This window comes from Coregonus lavaretus (assembly GCF_964263955.1).
Source record: "Coregonus lavaretus genome assembly, chromosome: 4".
Taxonomy (NCBI): Eukaryota; Metazoa; Chordata; class Actinopteri; order Salmoniformes; family Salmonidae; genus Coregonus; species Coregonus lavaretus.
Window position 1 is genome coordinate 12,905,604 of NC_139991.1, and position 26,500 is coordinate 12,932,103.

Here is a 26,500-nt window from a genome sequence, read left to right on the forward strand (position 1 = left end):
TGTAAGAGTGTCACTTATAGCAAAGTTTCTCTTATAATTTCCTTTCATAGCCTAAAGTGTGTAAGTGTAATGTGTCAACGCAAAACGACGATGTGCTCTTTTAAGTAGGACAACCGCAGGTTTTAATTGATTTGATAGCTGATGCTGCTGACAGTGAGAGGTCCTCAAACATGCGTTAACTATGATGTAGAATAGCTGAATACGCTGAAACATTAAATCGTTTCTTTCGAAATTACCATACATTAATTGGGTAGACTTGTGGGATAGTCTTCCTCGTGGACATGTTGCTTTCTAAAAGACACCTTAAAATAGTTAGCTAGGATATGAAGAGAGAAAAACATTCAGAGGGAGTGCCAACCCAGTGAGAGTGAATTGGATTTACAGCGACTGAAAGAACAGTTCAACTGTTGCAGTAGGGCCTACTGGTGAATCACATTTTCCATGAAGATATTGCTTTACAGGGAATATTCAGTCCAAGGGGCGGCAAGAGAGGAGAGTTGTTTCAATACGGGAGAGCTGGTAGTTTTTGTTTACAATTTCGTGCGAATAAACGTTATATCCCCGAAATGTGAGGAGGTGAAGATGTGTTGTGGATTTACAGAACAAGAACATCAATAGATTTAATTGGTCCACCATTCTGGATACTTGAAAAAGTTTACTTTTGGAAGTCATATGTCTGCCTAGTGGAATGACCGCACCGCGTTATTTTCTCGTTTCAAAAGACTGTTTTGAAAACCATGAACAATTATTGCGGACTGGGTTTAGTAAAATTGATTGGGTGGAATTTAACGTTCCGTCGAGGAATGTTAATGGGACTGTAGACTGGAGCTAAGCAGTGCATTTGGGACGCGCGCTCATGGAACTTCAGGTGGTATGTGGACTGCTCTACTGCTTTCTGTTGCCGACGTTCTTGTTAGCAGGTAAGATGTCAGTGTTTCTCATGTAAATTGAATTAAGCCAGAATTCTATTTTAGTGCTCAATAGGCCTAAATTATTGATATTATGTTATTATGCTACATAATTAATTTGCATGTCATGCTAGATTATTTATTGTAGTCTACTTTTAAGGATATTTTTTTCATGTAATTTCGGGCAGGGGTAGGCTACAATAAAAACATGACCAGCCTACACAGACAGAATTACATTGATAGATCACATAAAAGTCACATAATCTGAAAATTGGGATCACTTCTGTATGAATAGGATTATTATGGATTAAGTATTTACCCTCACTCTTTTGCACAGTGGCCCAATGAAAATAGGCTATACTTCTTTCTCTACTTCTCCTGTTCTTCTCCCCAGTCCGATAGACTCCAGTGAGTTCTCCTGATTCATCAGGTGTTTATTTAGCAGACACACTCAGGCCTGGCTTCCTTTCTACCTAAGGCTTTAGACTGGACCTCTTACTGTTAAAACACACACACTCTCTTATATATATATATATATATATATATATATATAAGGGTTCTTTGGATGTCCCCATAGGATAACCCATTTTGGTTCCAGGTAGAACCGTTTTTTGGTTCCATGTAAAACTCTCTGTGGAAAGGGTTCAACAAGGAACCCAAAAGGGTTCTACCTGGAACCAAAAACGGTTCTTAAAAGGGTTTTCCTATGGGGACAGCCGAAAAACGCTTTTAGGTTCTAGATAGCACTTATTTTTTCTAAGAGTGCACACCATTGTTCACACTCTATTCTGTGCCTATATAATGGTACAATGCTGTGCCACAGGAAAATGCAAGTGTGAATGGTAGATTAAATAAACGTTTTGTAATTGAAGCTTCAAGTGTAGTAGGCCTATGACTTGAACTGAGCACATTGTCCCCCACATGTAGGCCTCTTAGTGTCATGTAAGTGTTTTAACAGGAAACCGTCCTCCTCAGTTGTGTCATCTGTAAAGATTCCTTTCTATCTCACCCTTGTCCCTGAAACTTTCCATTCCACCACCACCAGACAATTTTAATGCACAAAACTCCAGCTATTCTCCTACTGGTCTTACTAGGAGCTCTGTGGCTGGTATAGATATGGTTCAGACTGTTGACAGGATACTGATAGAACATGTGGCATCTTTTGTCACATGGGTTCTCTGTGGCTCACAGGAAACAGAAAGTGTCTCGCAAGCCTCCTTACCCATAACACTTGGCCAACCAATCGCCACTAATTTCCACATTGGCTGCAACTGTTTCAATCTAAGGTCTATGTCTCACCCACAGGCCTGCTTTTCCTCTTTTGACCACATAATGTAGGCTAGTTGTTACTCTTCACATGTGGTTTAGGAAGTTGCAGGCCTCATCATACATGTGGTTTAGGAAGTTGCAGGCCTCATCATACATGTGGTTTAGGAAGTTGCAGGCCTCATCATACATGTGGTTTAGGAAGTTGCAGGCCTCATCATACATGTGGTTTAGGAAGTTGCAGGCCTCATCATACATGTGGTTTAGGAAGTTGCAGGCCTCATCATACATGTGGTTTAGGAAGTTGCAGGCCTCATCATACATGTGGTTTAGGAAGTTGCAGGCCTCATCATACATGTGGTTTAGGAAGTTGCAGGCCTCATCATACATGTGGTTTAGGAAGTTGCAGGCCTCATCATACATGTGGTTTAGGAAGTTGCAGGCCTCATCATACATGTGGTTTAGGAAGTTGCAGGCCTCATCATACATGTGGTTTAGGAAGTTGCAGGCCTCATCATACATGTGGTTTAGGAAGTTGCAGGCCTCATCATACATGTGGTTTAGGAAGTTGCAGGCCTCATCATACATGTGGTTTAGGAAGTTGCAGGCCTCATCATACATGTGGTTTAGGAAGTTGCAGGCCTCATCATACATGTGGTTTAGGAAGTTGCAGGCCTCATCATACATGTGGTTTAGGAAGTTGCAGGCCTCATCATACATGTGGTTTAGGAAGTTGCAGGCCTCATCATACATGTGGTTTAGGAAGTTGCAGGCCTCATCATACATGTGGTTTAGGAAGTTGCAGGCCTCATCATACATGTGGTTTAGGAAGTTGCAGGCCTCATCATACATGTGGTTTAGGAAGTTGCAGGCCTCATCATACATGTGGTTTAGGAAGTTGCAGGCCTCATCATACATGTGGTTTAGGAAGTTGCAGGCCTCATCATACATGTGGTTTAGGAAGTTGCAGGCCTCATCATACATGTGGTTTAGGAAGTTGCAGGCCTCATCATACATGTGGTTTAGGAAGTTGCAGGCCTCATCATACATGTGGTTTAGGAAGTTGCAGGCCTCATCATACATGTGGTTTAGGAAGTTGCAGGCCTCATCATACATGTGGTTTAGGAAGTTGCAGGCCTCATCATACATGTGGTTTAGGAAGTTGCAGGCCTCATCATACATGTGCTCTGTTTTTTTTGTCAGCCAAATCTGGATGCAGACTGTAACCCTGCTGTCCTTGTGATCAATCCAAGGCTGGAAGGTGTACATCACTGAAGGCAATAAATATGCTCCAGACACTGGGTCATCCTGACCAGTGCTGTGTTCCACATAAGGGCATATAGGACCTGTTTAATCAAGACCACATAGTTGGCTGGTGTGTTTACTACCATATGAAAGTGAGACAATGAGAAGGTAATGAACCTGTATCATAGTGGAATAAAGATTTTAGAACAAGGTGGAATATGTGAAGACACAATACAATAACTCTATATTCATTTGGAGAAAACCTGGACTTGTTTGATGCAAGCAATCAAATATAGTTCAAATAATGACCTACTGCATCAATGATATGTTCTACTCACACAAAGACACACTTGTGTGATATTAACTCTTTCATTTTTGAACTCTTCTGCATGCCAGTCTCGGCACAATGATATAAAAATGAAATGTTCCATGCTGGCGTCGCCTACCAGTACTGTGGTGTAACCTCCTTCATAAATGTCCATTTCGAATTTTTACATATATTTCCATTGACAATGTAAATATAAATCATTTCTCATTCAAAACCCCATATAAATTACCAGTGAGTGCCCTATCCTTCTATGATGCAACACTGTCTTTGACAAACAATACTAGGCAATCAGTACTGTAGAGGCAATCAGTGCTCATTTAATGACAATACAAACCCAACCCAGTGCCCAATCAAGCAGCTATAGAATGGAACATGAGTCCTGTGCTGTGTGAGTATAGTTATGTGTGAGGTAAAGCTCAGGTAATAAACAAGGGCCGTGCAGTGAGTCTGCTGCAATGGTCTGATAAACCGTGCGTTTTATTCTCCAGCTGCGGTACATAGTTAAAACACCTGTAGTCTGCCAAAGGCCTCACGCTCCAGCACAGCATAAATACACCCATAAACTTGAACGATGCTCCAAACACTGTTAACATTACACAGCCAGGAGACAGCCAATGTAAACGCTGCAGATGAATAGAGGCGTTTTCACTGGAACATCACTTTTATTTTGAATATATTATTTTCAATCTCTACCTTTTTGATTCAACTGGTGGAAGTGTAGTTCACAGCCTTGAAGTGCTGTTCTGTTGAAGAGCTGTTTGAGAATGGAAGATAGACTCGATCAATGTTAGTTCTCCTTTTGCCCGGGGACAAGGATAGATTTATCTATGTTTTACCTGGTCCACTCATTACCATAAAGATGAGGTATAGTCTGTGAGATGTAAAGTGGTCCTCTGTAGCTCAGCTGGTAGAGCACGCGCTTGTAACGCCAAGGTAGTGGGTTCGATCCCCGGGACCACCCATGCACAACATTTTTTTATGCACGCATGACTGTAAGTCGCTTTGGATAAAAGCGTCTGCTAAATGGCATAGTATTATTATTATTATTATTATTATATTATTATAAACCTGCAAGAGGCCTACTCGAGGGCTGAGACTTTGCTTCTATAAGAAGAGATTGTGAGAGGGACATGACTGGCAAAGTGGGTGAGGAAAATATTTCACCCTCAAGTCCTGGCATGCTGCTCATTACCTCATGTTCAAAGCCATAAACAGTATGGTTGACCTGCTTGCTAAATTGTGTGAGTACATTGCATTACCTCCGTTAATCCCGTCTGTTTTTATAGATCTAAAGAGACAATTATGCCCAATCCCAAGAATGAATGGGGGTGGGCTTACTGGGCCAAACTAAATCACAGATGTCTCTGGTGTGTTTTAGTGTTTAGAGATTCACAGTGTTCTCACAGCAAGTTGTGGAATAAAAGGTGTGTGTCAGTGGCGTGTATTCATGGATGCCAATGGAAGCCAGGCTTCCCAAAAAAATTGACCAAGACAAAAAGAAAAAAAAACATATCAAATAATTTATCTTTCGCCTCTCTGTGTTTCATAATTTTCCTTAAATTTGCAAGAGGCTGAATGCATCTCACCAGAGAAAGCATCAGAGCGAGTGTGTCACGCTCTGGTTCCGGGACGTTGTTTATGAACCAGGGTGTGTTTGTATTGTTGGGTGTTGTGTGGGTTAGGTTGGGTATAGGGTGTGTTCGTTTTGTTGTGTGCTGTTTGGTTGGGGTGTCTAGGTGGTTGTCTTCCTTGTTTGTATTCATGTGACTCCCAATCGGAGGTAACGAGTGACAGCTGTCGGCTCGTTATCTCTGATTGGGAGCCATATTTAAACTGTGTGGTTTCACCTTGGTTTTGTGGGTTTTTGTTTCCTTGTTGCTGGTAGTCTTTATCAGTATTGAACTTCACTTTCGTCGCTTTGGTTTGTTGTTTTTGGTTGTTTTAAGTAATAAAGTCAACATGTTTCTTGGACACGCTGCGCCTTGGTCTCCTCCTTTCGACGACCGTGACAGAAAAACCCACCATCAAAGGACCAAGCAGCGTGTGAAGCGGCAACAGGACCCAGCCATAAAGGATTCATGGACATGGGAGGAGATTCTGGATGGTAAGGGGCCTTGGGCACAACCGGGAGAATATCGCCGTCCTCGTGAAGAGCTGGAGGCAGCTAAAGCCGAGAGGCGGCGATATGAGGAGGCAGCACGGAGGCAAGACTGGAAGCCTGTGGGTACTACCCAAGAATTTCTTGGGGGGGGGCTAAGAGGGAGTGTGGCGAAGTCAGGTAGGAGACCTGCGCCTACTCCCTGGACTGACCGTGGAGAGCGAGAGTACGGGCAGACACCGTGTTACGCAGTTGAGCGCATGGTGTCTCCTGTACGCAGGCATAGCCCGGTTCGGTACAGTCCAGCTCCACGTATCGGCCGGGCCAGATTGAGTGTTGAGCCGGATGTCATGAAGCCGGTCCCACGCAGCAGGTCACCAGTGCGTCTCCTCGGGCCGGCGTACATGGCACCAGCCTTACGCATGGTGTTCCCGGTTCGCCCACATAGGCCGGTGCGGGTTATTCCACCTCCCCGTACTGGTCGGGCGACGGGGAGCATCAACCCAGGTAAGGTTGGGCAGGCTCAGTGCTCAAGGGAGCCAGTACGCCTGCACGGTCCGGTATTTCCGGCGCCACCTCCTCGCTCCAGCCCAGTACCACCAGTACCTACACCACGCACCAGGTTTCCTGTGCGTCTTCAGAGCCCTGTGTCTCCTCCACGCACTGGCTCGATGGTGCGTGTCTCCAGCCCTTTACCACCAGTGCATACACCACGCACCAAGCCTCCTGTGTGTCCCCAGAGTCCTGTGCGTCCTGTTGTTGCTTCCCGCACTAGCCCTGAGATGCGTGTCCTCAGCCCGGTACCTCCTGTTCCGGCACCACGCACCAGGCCTACGATGCGCCTCAGACGGCCAGAGTCTGCCGTCTGCCCAACGGGGCCTGAACTGTCCGTCTGCCCAACGCCGCCTGAACTGCCCGTCTGCCCAACGCCGTCTGAACTGTCCGTCTGCCAAGCGCCGCAGGAACTGCCCGTCTGTACTGAGCCTGCAAAGCCGCCCGTCTGCCATGAGCCTTCAGAGCCGTCCGCCAGACCGGAGCCGCTAGAGCTCTCCGCCAGACAGGAGCAGCCAGAGCCTTCCGCCAGACAGGATCAGCCAGAGCCTTCCGCCAGACAGGATCAGCCAGAGCCTTCCGCCAGACAGGATCAGCCAGAGCCTTCCGCCAGACAGGATCAGCCAGAGCCTTCCGCCAGACAGGATCAGCCAGAGCCTTCCGCCAGACAGGATCAGCCAGAGCCTTCCGCCAGACAGGATCAGCCAGAGCCTTCCGCCAGACAGGATCAGCCAGAGCCTTCCGCCAGACAGGATCAGCCAGAGCCTTCCGCCAGACAGGATCAGCCAGAGCCTTCCGCCAGACAGGATCAGCCAGAGCCTTCCGCCAGCCAGGATCCGCCAGAGCCGTCCAGCCAGGATCCGCCAGAGCCGTCCAGCCAGGATCCGCCAGAGCCAGCCAGCCAGGATCTGCCCCTCAGTCCGGTGCTGCCCCTTAGTCAGGTACTGTCCCTTAGCCCGGTGCTGCCCCTTAGTCCGGTGCTGCCCTTTAGTCCGGTGCTGTCCCTTAGCCCGGTGCTGCCCCTTAGCCCGGTGCTGCCCCTTAGTCCGGTGCTGCCCCTTAGTCCGGTGCTGCCTCTTCGTCCGGAGCTGCCCCTTTATCCAGGTGGGTTAGTTTGGAGGGTGGTCAGTGGGAGGAGGCTACTTAAGCAGTTTGTGACTGTGGTGGGGTGGGGATCACGACCGGGGCCAGAGCCGCCACCGTGGACAGACGCCCACCCAGACCCTCCCCTAGACTTTATGTTGGTGCGCCCGGGGTTCGCACCTTTAGGGGGGGGTACTGTCACGCTCTGGTTCCGGGACGTTGTTTATGAACCAGGGTGTGTTTGTATTGTTGGGTGTTGTGTGGGTTAGGTTGGGTATAGGGTGTGTTCGTTTTGTTGTGTGCTGTTTGGTTGGGGTGTCTAGGTGGTTGTCTTCCTTGTTTGTATTCATGTGACTCCCAATCGGAGGTAACGAGTGACAGCTGTCGGCTCGTTATCTCTGATTGGGAGCCATATTTAAACTGTGTGGTTTCACCTTGGTTTTGTGGGTTTTTGTTTCCTTGTTGCTGGTAGTCTTTATCAGTATTGAACTTCACTTTCGTCGCTTTGGTTTGTTGTTTTTGGTTGTTTTAAGTAATAAAGTCAACATGTTTCTTGGACACGCTGCGCCTTGGTCTCCTCCTTTCGACGACCGTGACAGAGTGAAACAGCGCTCCTCTGTCTCAGTATGTGTAGGCCATCTACCTGATACTGTCTGGTCCAAAAAAGTATGACATTGTTGCCGCCCGTAGCGTTGAATGCAAGGGAAGCCAGCGAGCATTTGGCCTCCCTTGATAAAAAAAAAGTGTAAAATAATAGCCAATCAGCATTGTGCTAAACTAAAATCTTTTCAGGGAAGCCAGTTTGGATTTGGCGTCACTCCTATCAAATCGCATTGAGAGCATACGTCACTGACAGAAACAACTTGAATTGTTGCGTGTTGTTGTCCTCCGGTGGCCCTTTCCTGAATTAGCCATGGATGGAGATAGGGATTTGGTATTGTGGATTTACTTAATTCTCTGTACTGGCCAATGATTATAACGGCAATTCTGATCCAACCATTCATTCATACATTGTGCCCCTGGCCTGAGAGGATGGAAGTTCAATATGTAGCTAGTTGTAGAAGGCTAATGTTAACTAGCTAACGTTGCCCATGAAAGCAAGCATTTTAGCCAGGTAGCCTAGGACAACAAAAATAAAAGTGTGTACAGTATGACAGAGTCATAGACCGTTTCGTCAACATGAAAGAGAGGAGGATGGCATTGGTGTTTCTCTACAAGTAGGGTGAGTCAACATGTTTTTCTACTAGCACGAACGCGCACACACACACACAGAAATCTGAACCATGGACAGCCACATCATATTTAGCTTGTGTTGATTGGACTAAATTGTTTTTGGTATCTTTTAGTTGTCACTGTATTAGACTAAGCATAGCTGGTTAGATGATGTTGAAATGTTGAAGTTGAAATGGTGCTGGAATAGAGGAGGCAGCTCCTGTTTTCTTTGCGACTTGCGGTAACTCTGGTTCTAAATCAGTCGTTGTTTAGTATTCCGAAAATGTCCGAAACATTACCTTGCTTGACCATGCTGTAGGTCATGTAACTGTTTGTTACATTAAATATGCTTTGGGGACTTCACCGGACAGAGGTTGCTCTCTGGTTTTGTGATGAAACAAAGGTGTGGTTGAATTTATTCTGCCACTGTGTCTTCTTATTGCCTCAGCCTTTAGGCCTATATATCACGGTTGCAAGGCATATGAACTAACAGGTTGATTGAGCAAACAACGCAATTATCACAACAGATAGGTTGTAATGGCATTTGTTTCTGGCTTCCCCAGTGATTTTACCCACACACCGCTACTTGTTTGTGTGTGTGTCAGTGAGTGAGTCAGCACCAGTTGAGGCGGTTGAAGCAGCTTTCACAGTCTAGTCTGAAATGTGACACATGCCTTGTGGTCAGGGCAGGGCTCCATCCCCGGCTCATCTAGCTCCGCATTAGTAACGACCTGCAGGAGGCACGCCTGTTTACAGGAGCCGGCAGGCAGAACCACTGCCCTTAAATTACCTTTACCACAGACACATTGATTGCGTAGCCCAAAGCCGGGTGTTTGTTTTACTATGTCCTGGACACAGACCCACTGTCAATGGTACCGCAGGCATTTTTTCCCACAAAAACAGGAAGGAGGTCGAGCCAGGTGAGCCCAGCCCAGCCAGCAGCCCCAATGTTCCACCAACAATGGAAAGGCTTTGTTATACACTTAACAAAAATATAAACGCAACATGCAACAATTTCAAATATGTTATTAAGTTACAGTTCATATAAGGAAATCAGTTAATTTAAATACATTTATTAGGCCCGAATCTATGGATTTCACATGACTGTGAATACAGATATGCATCGGTTGGTCACAGATACCTTAAAAAATAAGTAGGGGCGTGGATCAGAAAACCAGTCAGTATCTGATGTGACCACCATTTGCCTCATGCAGCACGATACATCTCCTTCGCGTAGAGTTGATCAGGCTGTTGATTGTGGAATGTTGTCCCACTCCTCTTCAATGGGAGTGCGAAGTTGCTGGATATTGACGGGAACTGGAACACGTTGTCGTACACGTCGATCCATAGCATCCCAAACATGCTGAATGGGTGACATGTCTGGTGAGTATTCAGGCCATGGAAGAACTGGGACATTTTCAACTTCCAGGAATTGTGTACAGATCCTTGCGACATGGGGCCGTGCATTATCATGTTGAAACATAAGGTGATGGTGGCGGATGAATGGCACGACAATGGGCCTCAGGATCTCATCACGGTATCTCTGTGCATTCAAATTGTCATTGATAAAATGCAGTTGTGTTCGTTGTCCATAGCTTATGCCTACCCATACCATAACCCCACCATGGGGCACTCTGTTCACAACGTTGACATCAGCAAACCCCTCGCTCACACGACACCATACACGCTGTCTGTCAGCTTCCCTGAGATGGTTTCTGACAGTTTGTGCAGAAATTCTTCAGTTGTGCAAACCCACAGTTTCATCAGCTGTCCGGGTGGCTAGTCTCAGACCATCCCGCAAGTGAAGAAGCCGGATGTGGAGGTCCTGGGCTGGCGTGGTTACACGTGGTCTGTGGTTGTGATGCCGGTTGGATGTACTGCCAAATCTCTAAATCGACGTTGGAGGCGGCTTATGGTAGAGAAATTAACATTCATTTCTCTGGCATCAGCTCTGGTGGACATTCCTGCAGTCAGCATACCAGCATCTGTGGCGTTGTATGACAAAACTGCACATTGGCCTTTTATTGTCCTCAGCACAAGGTGCACCTGTGTAATGATCATGCTGTTTAATCAGCTTCTTGATATGCCACACCTGTCAGGTGGATGGATTATCTTGGCAAAGGATAAATGCTCACTAACAGGGATGTAAACAAATTTGGGCACAACATTTTAGAGAAATAAGCTTTTTGTGCTTATGGAACATTTCTGGGATCTTTATTTCAGCTCATGAAACATGGAACCAACACTTTACATGTTGCGTTTATATTTTTGTTCAGTATACATGAAGTCAGTTACATGTTCATGTATGGTAGTTTGAAAGTTGAATCCAAGTATGTCATGGTTTTCCATTACTCAGGAGTTTATTTTGTGAGTAAACTGAGTGTTGTCATTTCCACTAGCTGTAGCGACGGCCCTCAGTGTGTCTCGACCACAGCCAGATGTTCAGACTGTTTACCATGGTAACGATGAGTGCCATGGCAACATCCTGAGATGAATCTCGTGCTTCCACCTTCAGACTGGCAAGTCAACTTCCCAAATTCTCTGAAAGTCAATGTCACCAGTACAGCTAAATACAAAGTCCTATGTGTCTTCTTGCGTTTACACAACTTTGAGTTTGATGATTCATAAAGCGAAGAAATTACAATATATTAATGTGAAAGTTGAGTAACGTGCAACAGTCTCACTGCTGCTAAAAGGAGGAAGTAAGACTTTTTGGCCAAGTACAGTACAGACAAATCAAATAACGCCTTTAGGGAACACACAGCCTGCCATAGATGCCACAGTCCAGTGTGCTTATTACTCCCAAATGCAGTAATGTGTTCCACACACACAGTCCTGAGTGTAAATGCCTTTTCCACCCCATGTACGTTAACCATGGAGAAGAATAGGGCTGAAAGAAAAGGGGATACCTAGTCAGTTGCACAACTGAATGCATTCAACTGAAATGTGTCTTCCGCATTTAACCCAACCCCTCTGAATCAGAGAGGTGCAAGGGGCTGCCTTAATCAATGTCTAAGTCATCGCGCCCGAGGAGCAGTTGTTGTTGGGGGTTAACTGCCTTGCTACTGGGGAGACAATTCGGTAAGTGTACCGTGCACAGTGTCTGTCTTTGGGGCAGTGATAAGAATGGCAGACGGGTCACACTTTGAATGTGTATCGGACTTGTTTTTTGTATTCTGATTAACCTTTATTTTGACAGGGAGTCATGCTGAGACCAATGTCTCTTTCTCAGATGAGCCCTGTATACCCATCAAACACATCAATATACACATCAATATTCACATCAGTACACAAAAAGCTTAACACAATCATCGAAAACAAACATATTCTTCAGTAAAAAGGTGTTCAATCAGTGTTTTGAATTGCCCTAGAGGCACCAATTCATCCAACTTTAGAGAGCCTTTGAGATCATTCCACAAGTAAGGTGCAAAACAACTAAGAGCAGATATACCCTAACTCAGTCGAGATCGAAGGGATCTCCTGAGACCGGGTCTGGTATCGCATACGTCTAGTGCAGTACTCACAACAAAGACTGAGGAAAACCCCTGTATGATTTAAGATACTCTAGTATTTGAAGAGAGGAGAAGAAAAATCGGTTTATCATTCAACCTCACACAATGTTGAAGTTAAAAACTCATAGTGATTGAAAATGAAAGCATTTTCAACCAGAAACGAGTGTGTATCGGTTCTAAGAGTTTTGCTCTGTTTGGATGATGGCCATGGGTATGAATGGCCGGGCCTCCATGAGTTCCCATCCTCTGGATGTTCACGTTGATATTCAGTGTGTCACATCCTGTTTGTTAGTGTGCTCATTGCTTAAGCTGCAGGTTTAACATACATAACCTGTGTGTCACCGTGGGCACAATGACCTGAGGAACTACAATGATCTCATAGCTGCACTACTGACGAGAAGTTGACGTAAAACACTGATAAACTTGGCAGGGACATCAGTCTTGTTAGGTTAAAGGGTGCTGGATGATGAGACGTTGTATGGTCTCTGGTTCAGATAGTGGTGCTAAAAGGTGTACATAAGAGGCTGTAACTGGGCCTGTGCAGCAGAAGTGGCTGTGCCAGAACTGTGGGGGAGTCTATTGACTGACTGTCCTCCCGGTGCACAACGTACACTATATATACAAAAGTATGTGGACACCCCTTCAAATTAGTGGATTCGGCTACAGTATTTCAGCCAGGTGTATAAAATTGAGCACACAGCTATGCGATCTCCATAGACAAACATTGGCAGTAGAATGGCCTTACTGAAGAGCTCAGTGACTTTCAACGTGGCACCGTCCTAGGATGCCACCTTTCCAACAAGTCAATTTGTCAAATTTCTGCCCTGCTAGAGTTGCCCCGGTCAACTGTAAGTGCTGTTATTGTGAAGTGGAAAGGTCTAGGAGCAACAACGGCTCAGCCGCAAAGTGGTTGCCGAATCCACTAATTTGAAGGGGTGTCCACATACTTTTGTATAATAATATAATAATAATATGCCATTTAGCAGACGCTTTTATCCAAAGCGACTTACAGTCATGATAGATAGTGTATGTCAGGGTTTCCCAAACACCACAAACTGACATGTAAACTGATAATCACACATCCACACACACATCCTGGTTAGTGCTCTCAACTGCTTGGCAGTGTTTCTCTCGGTGTCAAAGTTTGACTGGTATCCAAGTCTAGAGAAGAAAATAAGGCCATGGCTTTTGTGTTGCCTTTAATTAAAGGCTGATATGCTTATGGTATGTTTGGAAACCTAACTGACTTAAAAATCACTTAAACACAACAGCATTCTGGAAAGTCACATGCCTTTGGTTGCTGTGCTTTGTGAAAATTAAATATAGACTGGAAGAAATGCTGCTCAGCCAGAAATACCTAAGTCAGGAGGTGGAAAGAGAAAAGTTCTAGCTACGTATGTATTTAGGTTAAATCTACCCTCAAATTCCATGGAGAAAATGCTGAAAGTTTCCGTCCCATACTGATGAATTGCCCCAGTAGAGTAACTGAATCATGAAGGGGACAGTTAATTATAACTGTGAAGATCCACTTTCCCATCTTCTTCTTGCAGATTAACACACAACACTTCTCACAACTATAAAACCAAATGAATGATGAAAAACGTCTGAAATTTGAATGACCTTGATCATATATTTTTATTTGTGGGTCGTTAACACCTGTAGGATGTGATCAGTAGCGTTGGAAGACCTATGGTGCAAATTGGCCCCAAGCAAGTGTATGTTGATCTGTGCTATTGCCTTAATCAATTACCAAAATGTATTCAAACAATGCCTGAGATACATCTGTATTGTTTGTCACTAACTTTTGTTCCCTATGAGCAATTGATCAAGTATTTTATCACACAAAGTGAGACACATTCTGACCAGTGTAAGTATTCGGGAAACACTGTATTAGCACAGAGTTTTCAAACCCAGAGGTGCAACATCGTGATAATTCCAGGAAGGCGTTGCGAAGCAGATTAGACAGACCAGACAAGGGTTTGGCAAGTCAATGGGAGAAGTGAAAAATGTATCCTTAGTTGTTAATTTTTCTCATTCTAAATGCAAAACCTAGATTCGAGCCGATGTCTTAAGTAGCTGAACCTCTCATTACTACAACCTTGTGAAAGTGACAAACTGACACGTTTTCATTTTTGTCAAAGACAGTTTTATATTGAAGGAGTGCGCTTGGTTTAACGGCCTGCACATGCGCAGTTCGGCGCGACACACCGTTAGACCTGATGGCGTGTTTCTGCGCATGAGCTATGCTAGCTAACGTCGCCATGACATCGCCTACAGGTGTGATCGGGAATTTCTATTGGAGAAGCAGTTTCTGCATATCTTCATTAGAGCAGGGGTTAACATCTCTTCTCTCTCACCCACACACTGCTGTGAAGGTGCTGTCATGAGTGTCCTTTGAATGAACTCAGACATAATCCTCCATGTAGGTGCTGCTTCTGTCAGCAAAATTGGATTGAGATGAGTGGGAGGAAGTTGAATGTTGATCTTAAACAAGACATAGTTCCATAATCATAAACATACTGCTTGAGCGCTCAATTAAATGCTATGACTCACGCATCTATCTACAGTACAGTACTTGGACTCAGTCAGGGAAGACTAGCCTCTCTGCTAGGCCCCAGAACCACTCTGTTTGTATGTTAGGTCCGGAATCTGACACCAGCCAGCACCATCCAAACTCATTATTGGTGAATTAACAGTGAGCCAAGGACAGGTGTGGGACTGGCCCGGCTTCAGAGCTTTGTCTCTCAGGCTGCAGTAAACCATGATACAGATGGAGGTTAGTCATTAAATGTGAATTTGACTTCCCGCTGATGTCTCTGGCTGACCGGTAACCAGATAACAGACCGCCGCACTGGCCTCGTGCTGGCCAGCCACCACAGACACAGGAGTGCTAAAGCGCTTTTTAATGAGGAGCATGGAGCTCCAATGTCCAACACCTGTTGCGGTCACACAGGCACGCATTTAGACGTGCTGAACTAGCTGGCTTCCTTGGGCTGAGGCTGGCTGACCACTGCCAGAGAGAACCCTCTCGGATATCTAGGGCATTAGGCAGAGCTGGGTCTGCTGCCAGGCCAACTGCCTATAGGCCCAGTGGTCCAGTCCCTCCAAGCCAAAAGGATATGGCACAGCGTGAGTGTATAAGGGAGAGGAAGTTGAGCTTTCTCACCTCACTGAGTTATTTTATGAAGAGAATAATTAGAGATTGAACAGGATCTTGAGCACTTACAAATTCGTAACATATTGTACGAATTGGAATTCGTAACATATCATATGAATTGCATGAAGAACATATATTTATATTTTTGCATAACGTAACATATCATACGAAATGGATGACTGTACACAATTGGTCACCTTTTTCAGGGACCTATTTTTTGCTTGTGAGCGCTACTTTTAAAACTACTGTCTGAAATGATAAAACACCTTTATAACACATCTTTAAGCAAGATGATATTACAGTTGGTTAATTTATCTGCTTGGCAGGCAGGCATCTCTTTTTTCATTTCAAAGTTTTAAATTTAGATCAAAGACTTTCTCCACCATTCTATAGCTTCTATTATTTATTCTAGAGGATATAGCTCATAAAAACCTTATTTGATTTTTTGAAACTGTTTTAATAAAGTGGTGATTGTGTGATATGACAGACATTTATAACACTGCCTGTCTACATAGTTATGAATATTGGACATTGTGTTACAGCTTGCTGTTGAGTCTGAGCTATATGAGAGCTGTCTCTTATCTCTGGCACTAATATTGATAATAACAGTAACTGCTATATGGCTGAGGGGCCCTAGGCCCATGGATGGATGACGCATTTGAAGGGTCTTCTCACTGTAATTCAGCCCACTCTGGTTTCCAATGACATGTACACTACCGGTCAAAAGTTTTAGAACACCTACTCATTCAAGGGTTTTTCTTTATTTTTACTATTTTCTACATTGTAGAATAATAGTGAAGACATCAAAACTATGAAATAACACCTATGGAATCATGTAGTAAACAAAAAAGTGTTAAACAAATCCAAATATATTTTAAATTTGAGATTCTTCAAAGTAGCCACCCTTTGCCTTGATGACAGCTTTGCACACTCTTGGCATTCTCTCAACCAGCTTCACCTGGAATGCTTTTCCAATAGTCTTGAAGGAGTTCCCACATATGCTGAGCACTTGTTGGCTGCTTTTACTTCACTCTGCGGTCCGACTCATCTCAAACCATCTCAGTTGGGTTGAGGTCGGGGGATTGTGGAGGCCAGGTCATCTGATGCAGCACTCCATCACTACTTACACAGCCTGGAGGTGTGTTGGGTCATTGTACTGTTGAAAAACAAATGATAGTCCCACTAAGCCCAAACCAGATGGGATGGTGTATCGCTGCAGAATGCTGTGGTAGCCATGCTGGTTAAGTGTGCCTTGAATTCTAAATAAATCACAGACAGTGTCACCAGCAAAGCATCCCCCACATCATAACACCACCTCCTCCATGCTTTATGGTGGAAAATACACATGTGGAGATCATCCGTTCACGAACACCGCGTCTCACAAAGACACTGCGGTTGGAACCGAAAATCTCAAATTTGGACTCCAGACCAAAGGACAAATTTCCACCGGTCTAATGTCCATCGCTCGTGTTTCTTGGCCCAAGCAAGTCTCTTCTTATTATTGGTGTCCTTTAGTAGTGGTTTCTTTGCAGCAATTTGACCATGAAGGCCTGATTCACGCAGTCTCCTCTGAACAGTTGATGTTGAGATGTGTCTGTTACTTGAATGCATTTATTTTGGCTGCAATTTCTGAGGCTGGTAACTCTAATGAACTTATCCTCTGCAGCAGAGGTAACTCTGGGTCTTCCATTCCTGTGGCGGTCCTCATGAGAGCCAGTTTCATCATAGCGCTTGATGGTTTTTGCGACTGCACTTGAAGAAACTTTCAAAGTTCTTGAAATGTTCCATATTGACTGACCTTCATGTCTTAAATTTATGATGGACTGTCATTTCTCTTTGCTTATTTGAGCTGTTCTTGCCATAATAATACCTTGTCACAACACAAACTGATTGGCTCAAACGCATTAAGAAGGAAAGGAATTCCACAAATTAACATTTTAAGAAGGCACACCTGTTAATTGAAATGGATTCCAGGTGACTACCTCATGAAGCTGGTTGAGAGAATGCCAAGAGTGTGCAAAGCTGTCATCAAGGCAAAGGGTGGCTATTTGAAGAATCTCAAATATAAAATACATTTTGATTTGTTTAAAAAAAATTGGGTTACTACATGATTCCATATGTGTTATTTCATAGTGTTGATGTCTTCACTAACATTCTACAATGTAGAAAATAGTAAAAATAAAGAAAAACCATTGAATGAGTAGGTGTTCTAAAACTTTTGACCAGTAGTGTAAGTGACAGTGATACACTTATGGGGTTAAGGTCTCACCATGATCTTCCACTCCATCTCATCTCCTCTTCATGGGAATGAATGATGAGCATTTCAACAGCTCTAAATCCAATTCAATGTTAAGCTATTATAGAGGTGTCAAGCGAAGTATTAGGCTGTCTGTTGCAATGGAAAGGATTTGTCTCTTTAATTGATCTCTGAAAATGTAAATTGCTAACATCCATATATTTCTTTTGAAATGAATACCTTGACTTACCTTGGAGTACAAAGGTGAACACGCTGAGGTTAAGGGCACTAGTTTGTAGGTGCTCCTATGTTTGTGTGATGATGTACGTTGGTTCAAACGGCATGGGTAGTAAACCTAATAGTATTCATTGTGTTTTGTCCAGTCATAGTTATTCTGCATTCTTGGTTTTTAACCTGACTGGGGCTAGTCTGTAAGGGAACACTGTAGGAAAGCTTAGTTCTTCTTCCGAATTTCAAAAGAAACTGTAGAGTGGTTTAGTTCTCATGTTGCTCTTCAAAGTGTTACATCACTTCTTACAACTGTAACTAGGCCAAATGGCCTAGCAAACTCCCAAAGAAGAAATGACAGCCAAGTGGGAGCTACAAGCTAAAACTCACACCATGCAACGTGTTAGATTATGCCTCTGTGTAAGCATTCCTCACACACTTGCCCTGACAAGCCTTGTGCTTTTTACTTTCGATTCCTCCAGTAACGGGATTACAAAATGCCTCTCATAATGATCTGACCCTGATCTCCCTGTTTGTCAGGGGAGGCAGGCAGGCATCAGATGATGATGAGAGGGGCAGAGTACACAGAGAGAGAGAGAGAGAGAGAGAGAGAGAGAGAGGACTGTAAAGTGTTAAAGAGCAGGCTGCAGGCTGAGATGAGAGCTGGGCATATCAAAATGCCGTCTGACTTTTACGACAGGATCCACATTCTGTTTTTCACGCTGAATGCTACTTTTGTTATGGGCCATTTAATGGAAAATTGCTTCATCGTCTGAGTTCTGGATCTGAATTGAGATGGTGGTGCAATATCTTCCTCACACATGGTCTCAGAGCCTAAGCCGCCTTTACTGTCAAAGATAGAAAGGAGAGGGATGGAGTGAAGTGAAAGAGTGAAGGTCTGTTCAGGCTGCTTGGCTAGCTCCGTTATCTTCTCGGGCCACATGGCGCACGCCTTTGCTCTATGTGTCCGTCGGGTGGAGAAGTCTCCCACAGATAGGTGGAGAGTGGTGTTCATTTTTACCCTTTAGAACAGGATGATAGATGGGTTATTATGTATGCAGAAATAGTAATACCCCCTGCTTGAGCACCGCATGGCCATTCAGACCTACAAAGGGCAGACCTGGCTGTTTGTCACAAGATACTACATTCATACTAATGGAAATATTCATAGTGTTTGAAAGGGGCATGTATTAGATGCATATTTTCTATTTTAAGGGCAAAACTTCTATCTCAGGGCTGTTTCCTCCCCTGGCACCAAAGTGGTCTCAGAGTATTTCGTATTATTCTGTACATAAATCGGAGACACTCCATTTAGTATGATATGTTACGTTTCGTATGGTATGTATTCATTTGTGGATCTCCATCATCTATTTCGTATGGTATGTTACGAATTACAATTCGTATGGTATGTTACGAATTACAATTCGTATGATATGTTACGAATTACAATTAGTTTGATATGTTACGAATTACAATTAGTTTGATATGTTACGAATTACAATTAGTTTGATATGTTACGAATTACAATTCGTATGATATGTTACGAATGACAATTCGTATGATATGTTACAAATAGCAATTATTACGATATGTTATGAAATCCAATTTGTTGTTGCTAACATTTAGCTAGGTGGCTAACGTTAGCTAGCTATAGGGATTAGGGTTAAAGTTAGGAGTTAGGTTAAAGGGTTAAGGTTAGGGTTAGGGAAAGGTTAGCTAAAAGGGTTAAGGTTAGGGAAGGGTTAACTAAAAGGGTTAAGGTTAGGGTTAGGGGAAGGTTTAGCTAACATGCTAAGTAGTTGCAAAGTAGCTAAAAAGTAGTAAGTAACTAAAGTTGTCCGTGATGAGATTCGAACACGCAACCTTTGGGTTGCTAGACGTTTGCGTTATACCCATCCACCCTGACCAACTAACCTACTTTCATTTTTGTTTGAAGTAACCTTCTGTCTTATGTAACCATACCAAACATAACATATCATACTAATTTGAGTGTCTCGGATTTACATTTACTATGTTACGTCTAATCTATGAGACCAGTCTGCTGGCACAGTAGTAGAACAGTTTCACCCATCATGGAGGGAAGGGAAACCAAAGGGGAAGTGATTGTTTAGAGGATTGAAGAATGAGCATTGTTTCATAGAGCTGCAATGTGCATGACCAATGAATAAAGATTGACTTGGCAGCATGCACTTCTTGCCATGCCAGCTAATTTGTTAGGATTTGACTTTGTTAGGATTTTGATATTTGTTGAGAAATGTTCTCAGGTTTCAGTAGGTTATTATTTTTTATTTTTTTGGGGGGGTCATTTAGCAGACGCTCTTATCCAGAGCGACTTACAGTTAGTTATATGAGTGAATATATGAGTCTCCATATTTTACCCAGGAGGGCAGCTCAAGTTCCCAATTTCTTATTCACACACCCACGCATACTCAATGGGCCTTGTGAAGCTTTCATTCCTGCGGCAAGGTGTCTTTCAGAGAGTGATTCTAGTTGACAAAGTTCCTTTCCTTTGTTCTGGTTTGTTTCGTTTTGTCTAGTTGTCTCTGTTTAGGCCCTACTATTGTCCTGCGGATCACACATTAATGGCTTTTTTGTGACTCTTAAGGGCATGTTATGATTCTTGACTTTCTCTCTCTTTCTGAAATGTTAACAGTTATAGCATGCAGAAACTGGAACGTTTTCGAGTGAAGTAAATTAACTCTTGTCTGTGGAAAGGAATTTGTCTGTTTGGAAACATCAAAATGATCGAGAATGGAGGTCAGAGTGGCCGCTAGTTCTCCAGGAACAGACACTGACAGGAGGGCTGGTTGCTTCCAGATTCTCAGTTCTCCTTGCTTTCTATTTTCCAATTCCGCACAGGCACACAGGAAGATTTTCGTTTAATGTCTTTCACAACTGTGGGAAGCTCAGTATTTGAGCATACAGTGTGTGCAGTGTGTGTGTGGGAAAGACAGAGGAAGGGGGATTGTCTCTGGCTGTAGGCCTCATGCAGGCCTGCCAGATCTATAGGCTTTAGCAGCTGGCATGGGATTCAACGTCCTGGAAGCCCTTCACAGCCTACGCTCCAGGGAGGGGTTGACTCTCCCAACTCACCCCTATAAGCCAGCTCTGTGTCTGGCTGGGAGAGCTGCCCTGGCTCTGGCTCCCCACCCTCTCCTCTCTCCATCAGAACAGAGGAGCTGGGATCAGTCAGGCTCCCTGGGCCAGTCTCAGTCCAGGAACAACCCATTCGCCCTAGTAGATATGAATGGATTGGATAGGTAGGCTATACCGCAATATGGCAATCAGAAGGCAAGCTAGAGCCGCTACCATATGGTTTTAAGCCGTGGCTCCAAAACTGTGGATGTGTCTTTTTCCCCACTGTACCAGAGAGGTGCATTAGAGCATGTAAAACAGTCAAAGCCCTGTCACATCCAGACTGGCCATTTTATTTTTATTATCACATAAAGCCGTCCACATTAGCTGATCGCCTCACTGTCCGTATGGAGATCGGGTCCTATTTAAACACGCAGTTGATCACTTAATGGCTTCCATGAGCCATTGTTTCTCTCCCCGAGTTCAGCTGACATCATGGAACACTGGGGTGTCTATGGAAAACTGCTCCCTACATTTCCCCTTAAACCCCTTTCTCTTCAGCCACGCACTCCAGCAGAATAATAGGATCAGTATGAGTGGGTAGTGAGCCCAGTTAGGGTACTTTCCACTGGTGAGTTGAATAAGAGTCCGTCCAGCTGTATAGTAGTGAAAACACAAGACATGTTAGAGACGGCAGATCTGGGACCGCTCCAATGGAAGACCTCTGTGTGACTCATTCTAACCAGAGCCAAAGAGTCAGGAGGAATCACAGGGATCTATAGAGACCCATTAAACCCGCACCGCTGTATGAGAGATACATACATAATCCACTCAACTTCTGTGAGGGATCTATATGTCATTCAGAACTATACATGATATTGGAGAGATCTGACCACCTTGTGTTATGTAGCCAACATCTTTATGACTGCAATTACACCCACTAAGAACCAGGACATCATGATGAATTGGAAAGAAACCTAAGATTGCATTCAGGATCATTCTGTGCTTAACAAACTTTAACATGTAGACATTGATATAGTGTTGTCTTTTTTGAGCGTCATAGTTATTCCAGTTAATAGCGCAAATTATAGTGCAGGATTACTCATAGCCACTGTTGACAAGGACGGTTACACGGTTACCAGTTTAGAGTTTCCCAGATGTTTTGCTTGAGAACAGCACCCTTCTGTTTATTCAGAAGATGGAAGATGTTTCCATGTTCCAGTATCTATCCCTCCTCTCACTACCCTTTACCCACTTGGCTCATCCAAGACGCTTACTCACCCACTCCTCTCCCATATCATCTCTCTCTCTCACTCCCCCACCTCCCCCTCTCTTTATATCCTCCCTTTCCCCTTGCTCTTCCTTTCCATTTGTCTCTTTGTTCCTCTCTCTCCTACCCTCCCCCCTCTCCCTCTCCAGCCGTCTCTCTTCCTGTCTCTGTGACCCGTGCAGGATTGGGCTGTGTTCACATACCTGTAGAGTGAGGTCACTGTGAGGGCCAGCTATGGGCCCCTGGAGTCCTGTAGCTGTTGGCTTCACTGGGCCGGGCATGCAGGCAGGCGCACATGCTCACAGACCCAACCGAGTGATCGCAGTTGGCCTCGCTTATGTTTTCCCTCGCTTTCTCAACCTCCTCCGTCCGTTTTCTGAAGGTTATTTGTCATTTTCAATTGCCTTTGATGTGGCTGCCATGAACCGTCTGGGTTGTGTGTTGTGTGTAGTGTTTCTGCGGTGGGGTAGCTCTATTCTGGATGCACGTGAGCTGCAGTCTCGTGGCACTTTCTGTTGACATTGTCTGACAGTGTTTTGTGGTGTGCCTGCCTTGTCGTAGGACATTCCTTAGGTCTTTCATTTTCTTGCTCTCATGTTACATTTGGTGACACTGTCATGTTGCTGTGCCTCTGCCTTGACTCAGCTGGCTCCAGGGAGTAGCTAAGATGTGATTGAGGAGCTGCTGTCAGGACCAGGGTGAGGTCCCTGAAAACTGGAAGTCTGCCCATCTGATAAACAGGCATTTGGCCACACTACCAGGGAAGGCAAGCTGCAGCGGAGTGCAGAGATCATATTGGCGCCACTGCCTCTTATTATTTGTCAAAGCACTGCTTTGTCTGAGTGAGAGGAGCCTTCAACTGACTGGGTTGGTTTCTCTGGGGCGCTGCTTGTCACAGTCACTGCCTTGCTATGTGTTTTCAGAAGCACCACTACACTGAAAACACTGTAATTGCCTGGAGGGTGGAAAGAATTGCGATCCATTAGCTCTGATATTAGACAGATCCACTGTGAGTGTGTTGCTCATGACCTGTGGCAATTACGCACATTGGAAATGGCTTTTAATCAGATTTGGCCCTGGCAGCAGACACCGAAAACTGTGATCTGAGATGATTCACTGCTGATCTAAAGCTGATGTGGGATAAACTGCTTTACAGACAGGCCCATACAGTTAAAACAAATGTAGATGATGACATTTGAGTGTCCACCAGAAAATGAAAACCACCTGTGTGTAAAAGGTCAGCTCTCTTCAGTGTTCTTCCATTGCAGGTTTATGTTCAGTCAGCTTAGCAGGATTACTCTGTGGAGACCTTTCTATTTGCCGTACAGTAAACAACCTAAAGTTGAGGAAAAACTGCCAAAGCCCAAGAACATTTCAATACAGGAGAGTCCCTGACTGTAAGTCAGTGGAGCTAAAGAGTCCACATCTCCTCCCTCAGTCAACACAGGAGCTATAAAACAATGACATGCCAGATGGGAAACATAGGGCCTCTTTGGCCAGGAGTTGGACTGGGTGTTGTATATATGAAGTGTGACTGTCAATTGACGTTAAGGATTAGACTACTGTTGAGTCTACAACGATGTCATGGTAAGATATTTGAGAGAGTAAGGTGTAACAAGTCTGTTAGTCTTTGCCGTTTGCGATGCATAATTCTGTCAGTAGTTTGGTCCATGGTTTGGTATGGTAAAGGATTGACAGTGATCAAGACCCTCAAGAAACAACCACTCTTAATATTTTCTCTAATAAAGAGGAATGATATTGAAATGGATTTTGGTGACACACAGTTCCCAGAAGTAGCTATGCAACTCTGAGGGCAAACATTGGCAGATTTATTAAAGACAAATTAGAGCTTGAGACTTAATTCAGTGTGATGTCTGCTGAGTATAAATGGCACCTCTAAATGAGCCAGGTACAGTGAGGGTAGACTGAGTCCAAAGGTGTTTTACCATAGAGCATACATCAGAAGGCCCTGGGCATAAGAGACCAGCTTTTCACCGTGTTTGACTCTGCACAGGGCACAGACCAAGCTGGGACACACACACTCCGAGTGTGTTCCTCAGAGGTGCGTCACGACCCCAGCTCTGCGGCATGCTGTTGGTTTTTCCAATCTCAATTACCATAATTTCCTGAATCTATCCGATGCATAGTTTGAGAGTCTATGGGCTCTGCTATTTAGAGTCGTTGGTGGTGGGAGTCTAGGCTGGGATGTTAGGGCTTTGACCTTGTAGTAGCAACAGAGTGAGGTAGTGGACAGTTCCAGTACAGCTGCTTTTCGAGGAGTGGGTTCTTCCTCTCTCTCGCTCTCTCTCTCCGGATGGCTCATATCCCCCTTGATCACATGGGCATTTCACTCTGTTTCTGCACCACAGGATCCCTGAGCTCAGTACTCTGTCTGTCACACTCACGCCACACCTGATTGACAGATGTTTGGTGTGCGTGTGTGTGAAAGCGTGTTTGTTTGAGAACGTCTAATACTGCTCCTTCTCCCAGCCGCTCATCTCAACATTGATTGTTAACAAGGAGAGTCTTCAGTAATTGAAAAGTGGACACTGTCCATACAGTATAAAGCCCCTGACTTATAGTACTCCTGATTTGCTGACCTCTACTTTCCTAGTTGGGTGCAATAGGTAGTGTAGTGTAGCTGCTCAGGTAGGCGGGCAGGCAGGCAGGGGAATGGAAACACTGTGGTTACGCTACAGAGGAGGTAAACAGACAGCCAGACAGTCAGAGAGACGGATGAAGGGAGATGGAAAGACAGAAGGAAACGCAGGATGAACTTCTCACACTGTTTTAACTTTTCCTTGCTTCAGTTGAGTTGCGACCCATTTTTCTGCACTGTGTCACCGGCTGGTTTAGTGCGTGTGTACGAGTGTGTGTGTGTGCACATGCGAGTGAGCATGCTTGAGATTCAATGACTGAGAGAGGGATTGATAGAAAGGAAAAAGCTCTTACTACCCTTCCTTTTAGCAGCACAGATTGACAGTATACTAAGAGTAGACTAGGGGCATTTCCCCCCTCTGCTCTCTATCGAAGCTTGTTGATTGTGTGATGAGAAGCTGATGACCTCACCCTCTGATCCAGAACCAGCTGTTTAGAGACAGACACAGGACTGCTGGTCTTTGACCATAAAACCTCACAGCAGCCCTGCAGCAGTCTGTGGTCGTGGTCCCTCAGTGTTGAAAAGATTAACTTGAATCACACACATTCTGAGGTGGACCTCACTCTTGGCTGGGCGGAGACTAGCGAGCCAGTAAACCACAGTCAACTTTGTCACTTTTATCAGCCCATCTGAGAAGAGGGAATACAAATGTCATTTATTTTTCTGTCCATTAGCTCAGGGTTTCCCAAACTCGGTCCCCCCCCCCCAGCACTACACAGCTGATTCAAATAACCAACTCATCATCAAGCTTTGCTTATTTGATTGAGCTGTGTAGTGCTACGGCAAAAAACAAGACGTGTACGCAGGGGGGCCCTAGGACCGAGTTTGTGAAACCCAGCATTAGCTCATGTCACACCCATTACGTCATGCGAGGGTGAGGTAACCATGGGAATATATACATTAAGTCAAAACAGTAACTCGCAGTCATTCGCCCCTCAGCCAATGTTGTCAGCCTAACTGGTCCATCCTCAGGATCATTGGCAGGTTCTCTGCCACTGTGAGTTTGCTAAAGACATTACACTGCACATGACACTTGACATTTTGCACGTGTGTTATATAAAAATATATGTTGTTCCTATATGATCCACATGAAAGAAGGAGAGCGTGAGAGCTGTTTAAGTTGTACCAGTGGGGGACTCCATTTCGCTAACAATTAAGCCAGAGTTAATAGAAAGGCTCCCTCGAGTGGGCCAGTGAAATCCTTAGTACAAACAGCGCTGTGCGCCACACGCTAGCTAGCTCATTGACTCTCACTTATAGGACAAAGCCTGTCTTTGTTCTCCCATGCTGGTTGTGTTAATTATAGATCTATAGCAGACTGTAGGCCGGGGTGGAGGCCTGAGGATCTGGGACACAGTACTGTACTGGGTACAGTGACTGACTGCAAGGCATTATTATGGTGGATATGTTGTGATGTGTTGGGTGGGCTCGCAGCAGTCAGCTGTGGACACTGTGCAGTGCAGTGTTTCCCTGCAGGGTCTCTGTGGGGCCACCCTCAGCGGGGTCGGTCTGAACCAGAAGCATCCGCTTTTCAGGGGAAAAGCAGAGAAGAGGTGAAGCCTGAAAACCAGATGCTTCTGGATTCTGCCGACCCTGCTCAGGCGTTTCTTTTACGCCTGCTACTTTAGGTTACTGTGGGGCAGACCCAGAGGGCCAGATGAGAGTTGGTTG

The 26,500-nt window shown here is 44.7% G+C and overlaps 1 protein-coding gene across 1 annotated transcript in view; it reads left to right on the plus strand.

The window, feature by feature from the left end:
* The first annotated feature begins 780 nt into the window (after window positions 1-780).
* The window catches only part of LOC311127839 (piezo-type mechanosensitive ion channel component 1-like), a 72,291-nt gene continuing 46,571 nt past the window's right edge, over window positions 781-26,500 (plus strand). Inside the window, exon 1 of the mRNA XM_084159719.1 lies at window positions 781-920. Coding sequence (XP_084015845.1) covers window positions 857-920 — 64 coding nt within the window. The 5' untranslated portion in view covers window positions 781-856. The remainder of the gene's footprint in view (window positions 921-26,500) is intronic.